Source organism: Rhinopithecus roxellana, chromosome 5 (assembly GCF_007565055.1).
Source record: "Rhinopithecus roxellana isolate Shanxi Qingling chromosome 5, ASM756505v1, whole genome shotgun sequence".
In the NCBI taxonomy this organism is placed as follows: domain Eukaryota; kingdom Metazoa; phylum Chordata; class Mammalia; order Primates; family Cercopithecidae; genus Rhinopithecus; species Rhinopithecus roxellana.
In genome coordinates this window covers 29795401-29806116 of record NC_044553.1, presented here as the reverse complement: position 1 = coordinate 29806116, position 10716 = coordinate 29795401, and the positions used below count along the sequence as shown (strand labels likewise).

The 10716-nt window shown below is 47.3% G+C and overlaps 1 protein-coding gene across 6 annotated transcripts in view; it reads right to left on the bottom strand.

Moving 5' to 3' along the window:
* Positions 1-1806: 1806 nt before the first annotated feature.
* STARD9 (StAR related lipid transfer domain containing 9) overlaps positions 1807-10716 on the bottom strand; it is a 150750-nt gene continuing 141840 nt past the window's right edge. For 3 of the 6 annotated variants that reach the window (XM_030931371.1, XM_030931373.1, XM_030931376.1), the window contains 7 exons: positions 6030-6117; positions 5747-5868; positions 4993-5057; positions 4606-4808; positions 4265-4359; positions 3884-4042; positions 1807-3321 (listed from right to left, as the gene is read on the bottom strand). In XM_030931371.1, coding sequence (XP_030787231.1) covers positions 3220-3321; positions 3884-4042; positions 4265-4359; positions 4606-4808; positions 4993-5057; positions 5747-5868; positions 6030-6117 — 834 coding nt within the window. In that variant the 3' untranslated portion in view covers positions 1807-3219. The remainder of the gene's footprint in view (positions 3322-3883; positions 4043-4264; positions 4360-4605; positions 4809-4992; positions 5058-5746; positions 5869-6029; positions 6118-10716) is intronic. The other 3 variants (XM_030931372.1, XM_030931374.1, XM_030931375.1) reach the window with 3 other exon arrangements.

Below are 10716 nucleotides of genomic sequence, written 5' to 3'. Positions count from 1 at the left end.
ATCATACTTCTCCCAAATACCATGCCTTTCCCTTCTCCTCAGCTCAGCTACTTAAAGTTTCTGCATCTGAACCTTTTCCCCTGATCTCTTCATTTTCAAAGGCCTTTATCTTTATCCTTTAAATCCAATTTGTTCTGAATGCCCGGGAACCAAAAAAGCTTTAAGGAATGCTTTCTCGGCCGGGCACGGTGGCTCACACCTGTAATCCCAGCACTTTGGGAGGTCAAGGTGGGAGGATCACTTGTGCTCAGGAGTTTGAACCAGCCCAGGCAACATTGGGAAACCCCATCTTTATAAAAAATACAAAAGAAAATTGGTCAGGAGTGTTGGTCCATGTCTGTGGTCCCAGCTACTTGGGAGGCTGAGGTCAGAGGATCACCCGAACCCAGGAGGTCAAGGCTACAGTGAGCCATGATCACGCCACTTCAGTCCAGCCTGGGCTACAGAGTGACACCTTGTCTCAAAAAAAAAAGCTTTCTATGCCCAGAGACCAGCATTGGTTGTGATTAAACCACAGCACTGCCCCCAGGAAGCTTAGGGTCAGCGTCAGGCTCATGGCTACTTCTTGACTTGTTCAAGACGACCCAGCTAAGGTGTGTGACACACGATGGGCAGGAGAGGAAAACCTGAAACCCCTAAGGATGCTGAGACTGAAGGGCTGGGCCATAACCCAGGCCTGGCTTAAGGCCCACTGAGTTAAAAACAAATTCTTGGGAATCTGAATGGAAATTGAACATGCTCCCGATGAAGGGAACTTCCTGCTGGTCTGTGGGAGGCTACTCTAAGGATTATGGAGATAGGCAGCTAGTGGGTCAGTGAACTCATCAGATTCTTTTCTGTATGTCTGCTCTGTGTCAAAGCTGTTTATAAAATGTGGTCCCCAGACCAGCAAACTTCAGGGTCCCCTGGGACTTCTTGTTAACACAAATTCTCTGGTCCCTCCCTGGGGCGACCAAACCAGTAACTTGGGGTAGGGCCCAGCCTGGGGGCATAAGAAAGCCTTCAGGTGATGCTGATATACACAAAAGTATGAGAACCACCCCGTGAAACCAAAATCTGACTCCACTTTTGCTTTTTGCTACAAGATCCCTCTCAATCTTTTCGGTTGCTGATTCAGTCAGGTCTGGTGTGTGGTTTTTTTTTTTTTTTTGAGACGGAGTCTCACTCTGTCGCCTAGATTGGAGTGCAGCGGCACAATCTTGGCTCACTGAAACCTCCACCTCCCAGATTCAAGCGATTCTTGTGCCTCAGCCTCCCGAGTGGCTGGATTACAGGTGTGCACTACCATGCCTGGTTTAATTTTTTGTATTTTTAGTAGAGACTGGGTTTCACCATGTTGGCCAGGCTGGTCTCGAACTGACCTCAGGTGATCCACCTGCCTTGGCGTCCCAAAGTGCTGGGATTACAGGCGTGAGCCACCGCGCCCAGCTGGCTTCTCTATTAAGGCGGACAGGGTCACCTCCTGGTTATCCCCCAACTCAGATTCCCATAGGTGGCTCTGCCTCAGAAGCCCCAGGGCACTGTGGCCAGTGTTAGGTGTGGCAGTGACGGCTCTGGATCCTCCCCTTCAGTTCTTACTTGGGCTACAGTTGAGCAACTTACCTGGTTGCTATTTACCCTGCGAAGTAATGCCAAGTTCATGGGAAACTGTACCTACATGTAAACTGAATCTTTGAGACGGCTATGAGTGGGTATTGCCAGTGTGATCTCCAGCTACCTCTGCCAAGCTCGAATCACATACTTAGGCTATCCCGGTGCAGTATTTCATCTACTCTTCACTAGATAAAGTACACAGAGGACTTTCAATTTAAAATGTTCTGACTTTTTTGGTCAGTAGTCTTAGTAAGAGATTTATATGAAAAGAGGTAGGAGTATATAAATAGGGTGTTAAATATATCATGTCACCAAAAAAATTTACCCGAGAAAAAGAAGTTTAAAAGCAATTTTTAAAAACCTTCAATCAACAATATATAAATAACTTAGTCTGAGGTAAGAGGGAAAAATGCCCTGCCAACACTTTAGAAAAATACATCTCTGCCACACTATACAGAAATATACCTTCTACCACATCTTCTGAATCCCCAGTTACCCTCCATCTACCAAAGATTTTGGGCACGAGAACTAAAGATGAGAATCTTTCCCACCCCTACCACTTCCAGGTAAACAGAATATTCAGAGTTCATGTTCAGCCAGGTTAAAGTATAAGAAAACTGAACCCACTCTCCATCCCATCCAATCCCATCCCAGGATAGGTGGGGCCAGAGCAGAAATCATAGAATGCTCAGGACTCCACGCCTCCCAAGTGCACTGAGGTCAGTTCTGGAACTGAGCTTCCTCCCAACAAGCCACTCCCCTCCTCTGGGAGTTCATTCACCTCCTCTCCGTCAAAGGACAATGTTTAATCTCTGAAATTCCTCTTGCCTTGTCAGCAACCAGCATCTGGCTGCCGCTCCCACCAGTCCTCAAAAGAGCTCAGCCCCCGACCCTGACCCCAAATCTGTCCAACCTGGTTCTACAGTGTCTTCCATCTGACCAAGCTCTAGAGTAACGGCTCCGTATCAGAGCATCGTCGCTCAACACCCCGACTCATGCCAAGACCCAAGTGTCTTCTCCTGGGAGGGAAAGGGAGAAAAAAAAAAAAAATCAATAAGAAAGTATTTTGCAAAAATTCAAGAGGGAGAAAAGATTCTGAATCCGTATTCTGGTTTGTGCAGCTGTTTTTTGAACCCTCTTTCTGTTTTGGTATTTTTAACGTCCCATCACACAGTAGAGCTGAATGCTGGAGGTAGATTCAGAGCAGAGTCTTGGCCAGTGGCTGCCTGATTCCCTACCAGCCTGCGGAAGCACCTTGCCAAAGCACTGCAGTCCCCTGGCTCTGCTGGCTGTGCCCAGTCCCCGTCCTTAAGTGGCCTCTTTGCTGCAGAGTCCCAGAAACAGGAAGGAAAGGTGGAAATCCAAAAGGGGAGCTGAGCTGCATTCACTCTGGATAGCCTGGGCCAGGAGCTCAGGCCGTTTGCTCTGCACTGGTGCCAGCTGTGACCAAGTACTGACCGGGCTTTGCTGGCATCCGTGGGCCAGTGCTGTCTGCCCCAGTTGGCCACAGCAGGCAGCATCAGCTTTTCCTGCACTGGGGTATAGAAAGTAACAAAGAGCTGCCACAGTGTCTCTCTTGAGCAGCCTGGGTCTGCATCTCGGCAGCACCATCTTGACGGTGAGATGCTAGCTACCAAGGAAGGAAGCCAATCTGGCTATTACCAGTGGCTGCTGTTTGATGAAAGAGCTCAGGAGCTGAGGTGGGAAGCCTGGAGCACCAAGTTCCACCTGAAAGCAGAGAGAGAAGAATTTAAGGTGCAAATAGATTTGAGAGAGTGTGCCAGGCGCACTCCAGCCCCATGGAGTTCCCTCAGCCTGTGGTGATGGGAGAAGCACCTCAGATTGTGGCTTCGTGTTTACAGGCCCCTGGGCTCTGCTATTCAGATCTAAGCACTGGCGTTCACCTCCTAGTGACAAAGTACAAGTCAAGGGACTGGGAGGGGAGAGGTGAACCAAACAGGTCATCACTCTGCTCTGCCAAGGTTGCTGCTTTTGCCTCACAATGACTCATCTGTCTCCTAAGGACACTGGGATCACCCACAGGATGCAGGTCACTAGGTATTTGGTAACAGCAGCTTCAGAAAAGATTGATGAACGCCTGTCTCATTCCCTTCTCTCCAATTCCCCAGTGACTCCCTTTACGGCAAGCCCAGGAAGCCCTTGAGTCTCCAGGTCTGAGGCCAAAGGGCCTGGGCACTGGAGGATGTTCAACAGTGAGAGAGAAAAATCCCAGGGGGCTGTGGGACCAAGTCAGCCTGTGCTGTGAGGCCGGCCACAAAGGAGTTATCACCTGGGCCAAGTAGATGACTCTGGTGACTTCCTTCCCTTCCACAGTGACGGGCTGCAAGATCCAGGCACTGGGCAGGATCTCCCCGCGAACCATTTTTCTGCTGGGTCTTGGCATGGATGTATCATACACAGACTGGGCTGCCATGACAGACAGGTGACCCTAGGGACAGAGGGAAATGGGAGTCCTGCCTGTGTGGTGTGGACAAAACAGGAACAGGCTCCCGTGTAGACAGTATGGTGAAAGGCAACACTGGGCCAGCCTTCAAGTCACCCCTACTCTGGCTCCAGCCCCAAGTTGCCCTCCTTCCCCTAAAGGACCTGATGCCCATATAGATTGTTTCTCATGACACTTCAGCCCAAGTTCTTCCCACAACGTCTTTACCACCAAGGCAGGCACCTCTTTGGCTTCTACGCAGACGCAACAGAAATCCCGCGGCTGCTTCAGTGCACACAGGGTAGTGTTGCACACCAAGTACACTGGAGGGACAGGGATAAGGAGGGTCAGGAGGCCCATGGACAGACCTAGTCCTAAAGCTTTCCCGGTCAGGGAGCCCCCCACCATCACCCAACACCTAGCTCAACCTAGGCTGAGCAATCAAAGTAACCTGAGTACCTGGCCTCCCAATAGGGCTGCCTCCAACCCTCCACCTCTCTCCCCCAGCAAGACCCCACTGGGCACACCAGAAACCAGGCCCTGTGGAAGCCTTTCTTCCCTGGGCTCACCCAGGCTGATGCTGTTGGTCACTCGCTGATGCAGCCTTGCTGTCTGGATGGGCTTGTAATACAGGGGCCATAGAGTGGGGTCACTGACAGCTGCCCACACGTGAGACAGCGGCTGGGACACCACACCTGCCCCCAGAAAGCCATGCCGAGTGGAAGAAAACACCTTGTAGTAAAGCTGCACCGCCTGCTCCTCACCCTGGTAGCTGGGGGGAGACACCAAGCACAGAAAATAGGAGGGAGTCAAAAATGGGCTCCAAGGGTCACAAAGGAGGGGCTGAGAGTGAAGACTCGAGGAATCCAGGTAAGGGAAGGGAGGAGAGAAGCCAAGCAGAGTGACAAGCTTAGGACCAAGACAGACACTGTACAAAGGACCCTACACAAACTTACTTCCAGCCAGCTGTTGCCTGGCAGCTGAAGAGGTTGTGCAAATTATCCGAACAAGCAGCCATTACCTGGGGACACAATGGCCACACCCAAATTAGGAGGCATCGTAAAAACTAAGCCCCTGGGTTAGTCAGTCTGGCCTGCCTCTGCTCAATTCCCCTTTTCTTTTTTTTTGAGACAGGGTCTAGCTCTGTCACCCAGGCTGGAGTGGAGTGGCGTAATCATGGCTCACTGCAGCGTTAACCTCCTGGGGTTAAGCGATCCTCCCACCTCAGCCTCCCAGTCTCTAGGACTACAGGTACACACCACCACACCCGGCTATCTTTTTGTATTTGTTGGTAGAAACAGAATCTCACCATGTTGTCCAGGCTGGTCTTGAACTCCTGGACTCAAGCAATCTTCCCACCTCAGCCTCCCAAAGTGCTGGGATTACAGGTGTGAGCTATCACGCCTGGCCTAATGTTTTTATTTTTTTGTAGAAACAGGGTCTTGCTATGCTTCCCAGGCTGGTCTCGAACTACTGACCTCAAGTGATCCTCCCGCTTCAGCCTCCCAAAATGTTGGGATTACAGGCATGAGCTACTACACCTGGCCTGAATTCCCCTTTTCTCAAGATGAAGAACCACTTTTCTCAAGATGAAGAGCCCATAAGCCCTGGGCTCCTCATCTGTCCAGCTTTGTTCCTACTTTCTCTTACTGCACACCCAGCAGAGGTCTGGGCAAAGGAATGGTGGGGACAGGTGGAGCAGTCACTCACGTCAGCCATAGAAGTGTCCACAACGTGCTTGGCCAAATCCTGGTAGGAAGAGGAAAAGCAGGTCCCCGAGTTGGACAGACTGGATGGTGAACAGCAGCAACTGCCCAGGGAGGCTCTGCGGCCTACAAGAAATAGGTGGAGACCCTGTGACGACACTGAACATCAGGGCCTCAGGACAGCAACAGCTCTCCCGCAGACCAGTGACCCACTAAGATCCAGCAGCCATCAGCCCCCAAGTCCCCAGCCAGGCAGCTGGCTATCCCCAACACTCCCCGCAACTCACCGTAGGCGGAGTTCTTCCTCACTGCAGAAAGGCCGCCTCGCTCATCCCCTATCCATACATCCCTGGAGTCAGGCAAGTTTGTGTAACCCTGCAGAAGACAGGATACTCAGGACTGAGCCAGAAGGCAAGCACAAAATTATCTCCTTTGCCTCTGAACTGCATCTCACAGCTTCCAATAAGATGAATCAACTGCAATGGTCTTCCCAGATGGGAATACCAGAGGCTGGACACTCCCCCAAGAAGACCACAGCAATAGAAATTAGTATCTAGATGATCTCTGCTCACCTTCTAAGCCACACAGGCAGAGGCTGCTTACAGGGGAGTTCCAACAGGGATCAGAACAACCAGGGCCTGAGAGTATGGGGTGCTCTGCCAGCCTTCCAAGCTGGGGGGTACCAGGGATCAGTGCATGAGAGGCTCTCTGCACCACCCGGGCAACAGGAATGAGGCCATGGCTAGAGGGGGTTTAGCAGGGTAATAAATGTGGAAGATGGGATGGGAGGAAAAGTAACAGGCTATGAAAAGCTGAACGCTTGGCCCCCACCCCAGGTGCGGCAGCCAAGCTAAAGGTCCTAACTGGGGATTAGATGGGGTGACCCTCTGGATCTGCAATGTGGTCACCACACCTCCACCTCAGCAGGCTCCTCAACAACATGACCCTTGACCTCTGCTGGAACTCACAGGCACCCTCCATCCTACCTCCATCATCACCTCTAACCTATTGCTGCTCTGATCACAATAAAGGAGGAAACAAAGAGAGTCCTCTCTCCATCCTCATCTCCTCACCTGCTGCAACAAAGCAGGCCCTTCTGCCTCAGGCTTAGTTCTCACGCTGCCCTGTCAGAAGCCCTTCACTACTGATCACCAGTCCCTTCACTTGTTGCTTCCACCTCTTCCTCTTCACTGGATCCTTACTATTAGCCACAATACTTGGCTAATTTTTAAAACACTTTGGGGGCCTAGCAGTGGCTCACGCCTATAATGCCAGCACTTTGGGAGGCCGCGGCGGTGTATCACCTGAGGTCAGGAGTTCAAGACCAGCCTGACCAACATGGTGAAACCCATCTCTACTAACAATACAAAAAATTAGCCGGGTGTGGTGGCAGCGCCTGTAATCCCAGTTACTCAGGAGAATCGCTTGAACCCAGGAGGCAGAGGTTGCAGTGAGCTGAGATTGTGCCACTGCACTCCGACCTGGGCACAAGAGAGCGAGACGCCATCTCAAAAAAAAAAAAAAAATTGTAAAGGCAGGATCTCAACCTGTTGCCCATGTTGGACTTAGACTCCTGGGCTCAAGTGATCCTCCCCTCTGCAGTCTCCCAAAGTTTTGGGATTACAGGTGTGAGCCCCTGTGTCGGTTTCTCTCATCTTTAAAACCTTCCTCTTCACTCTCCTGCCTTTCACAGATAAGCTTCTTGCAACTAGTCTTGCTGTTTGCCATCTCCCACTTCTTGCTGACTTCTGAACCCACCCTAATCTAACATTTGCCCTCGTCACTCCTCCAAACAGCAGTCACCAAGGTCCACGGTGTCCGTGTGGCTGGATCTTGTGAGCAACTTCTGTCCTACACTTCCTGAATCTCTCGGCAAGCTTTGACGTAGCCAGTCTCTCCCTTTTACTGACAGAACCACTTCCAGAGGCTCCTCATCTCTGAGTGTTTTTTGTTGTTGTTGCTGTTGACTCATCCTCTTCAACTGCTGACATTTTGGGAACCTTTCAAAATTCAGGCCTAGGCCCTATTTTCTCACTCCACAATGTATTCCTAGGTAATCTAATCTGTTCCCAGTGCTGAACTGATGACTTCCAAAAATAAATATCCATAAATTAATAAGTATTGCTGAGACAAATGGGCAGCCATCTGAAAAAAAAACAAAAGCTTGCATAGAGACCCATTTCACAGACATACCAAAATGGATCCCTTATGCTTTATGGATCAAAGATACACTGGGAGATGGAGGAGTACAACGGTATTACAAGAAAACACAACTGGAAAGGTAACTGTGCCTGTAGTACAGGTGCGTGGCAGGCTGGGCGGGAGAGTCCCTTGAGTCCAGGAGTTTGAAGCATGAGCCACTGCACCTGGCCTCAAAAATGTTTTAAGAAATTCTCAACAACAATTGAATCAAGGAAGAAATACAAACAGAAATCGCAAAATTATATTAAAAATGAAAACACATGTCACAAGCTATGGGAAATGGTTGAAGCAATGCTGAGGGAAATTTTAGCTTTAAAAACGTCTGGGAAAATAAATAAAAACAAATGAATTAATATTATGAACTATATGCCAACAAATTCAGTAACATAAATTAGTGACTCAAAAGTTAAACTGACTCAAGGAGAAATAAAACATCTTAGTACAGGCCGGGCGCAGTGGCTCACGCCTGTAATCCCAGCACGTTGGGAGGAGGCAGGTGGATCACGAGGTCAGGAGATCGAGACCATTCTGGCTAACACAGTGAAACCGTCTCCACTAAAAAAATACAAAAAAATTAGCCAAGCGTGGTGGCGGGCGCCTGTAGTCCCAGCTACTCGGGAGGCTGAGGCAGGAGAACGATGTGAACCCAGGAGGTGGAGCTTGCAGTGAGTCCAGACGGCACCACTGCACTCCAGCCTGGGCGACAGGAAAAAAAAAAAAAAAACTTAGTACATATTTTATTTACAAATTTAAGATATTAAATTAGTGATCAAAGAAAATTTCAAGATAGCTTCATTAGTAAAATCTACCAAACATTTAAGGAATTAATACCAATCCTTCCTAGATGCTTCAAAAAATCAGGAGGGAACACTTGCCAACTCATTCTATAGGGCCAGAGTTACCCTGATACAAAAACTGGGCAAAGACATCACAAGTAAACTCTAGACCAATATCCCCCATGAACACACACACACATCCTCAACAAAACACTAGTAAACTGAAATCTAGCAACACATAAAAAAAGATCATATATCATGAGCAAGTAGGATTTATCACAGAAACACAGGGCTGGCTCAACATACAAAAATCAATGCAATGCACTATATTAATAAAAGAAAAAAAACCCGTAAGATGATCTCAGTAGACACCAGAAAAAGTATTTGACTAAATCCAGTACCTTTTCATGATAAAAATTCAAAAAACTAGGAATATAAGGGAATTTCCTCAACCTGACAAAGATCAGCTATAAAACATCCACAGCTAACATCACACTTAATGGTGAAAGATGGATACCTTCCTCCTCAAATCAGGAGTAAGACAAGGACATCCGCTCTCACCACATCTAATAAACATTGTACTGGAGATTGTAGTCAGCACAACTGGCAAGACAACAGCAACAAAGGCAGACGGCATGATTTGCATATAGAATATCTGAAGGAATCTATTTTAAAAAAAACATTAGAACTAATAAATGAATTCACCAAGGGTATAGGAGACAAGAACAATATACAAAAATCAATTTTATTTCGGCATAATAGCAATGAAGAAACTGAAAATGAAGTGAAAACAATTTCATTTATAATAACGTCAACAGGAATAAAATACTTAGGAATAAATTTAATAAAATAAGCATAAAACTTGTACTCTGAAAACTTCAAAACATTGTTGAAATTAAGCCTAAATAAACACAATGGCATCCTATATTCACAGAGCTAAAGACTTAATATTGTTAAAATAGCAATGCTCCCCCAATTGAACTACCGATCAAAGTAATCCCAATCAAAATCCCAGCTGACTTCTTTGCAGAAATTGACAAGCAGATCCTAAAATTCATATGGAAATCTGAGAAACCCAGAATAGTCAAAGTAATCTTGAAAAAGAGCAAAGTTGGAAGATGCAGACTTCCTGACTTCTGAAGTTACAATAAAACTATAGTAATGAAGACAGTGTGAGGCTGGGTGCAACAGCTCACACCTATGTAGATCAATGGTATAGAATTAGGAGTCCAGAAATAAAGTCATATGTCTGTAGTCTACTGATCTTTGACATGGCTGCCAAGACAATTTAGTGGGGGAAATAATAATCTTTCAAACCCATGTTGTTGGGAGAACTGGACATCCATATGGAAAAGAATGAAATTCAACCCCTAGCTCTCACCATATGTAAAAATTAACTCAAAATGGGTCAAAGAATGAAATGTGGAAGCTAAAAGCATAAAACTCTTAGAAGAAAACATAGGCATAAACTTTGTGATCTTGGATTAGGCACTCGTTTCTTAGATATGAAACCAAAGCACAAGGAACGACAATAAAAAATAAACTGGACATCATTAAACTTTTGGCTTCAGAGGGCACTATATCAAGATAGTGAACAGACACAAAGAATGGGAGGACATTTTCTGTGAATTATATATTTGCTAAGGGACTCTTAAAAAGACAAATAACCAAACCTTAAAATAGACAAAATATCTGACTAGCTATTTCTCCAAAGAAGATGTATAAATGGGCAAAGGCACGTGAAAAGATGCTCAACACCATTAGCCATCAGGGCAATGGAACTGAAGCCACAATAAGGTAGTACTTCCCATCTGCCAGGACAGCTGTCATCCAAAATAGGCCATAGCAACAGTCGGTGAGGACGGAGAGAAACACACTGCTCATACACTGCTCGTGGGAAGGTAAAATAGGACAGCCACCGTGAAAACAGTCTGGCAGTTCCTCTATGATCCTGCAGTTCGACTCTAGATACATACCCAAGAGAAACGAAAACATA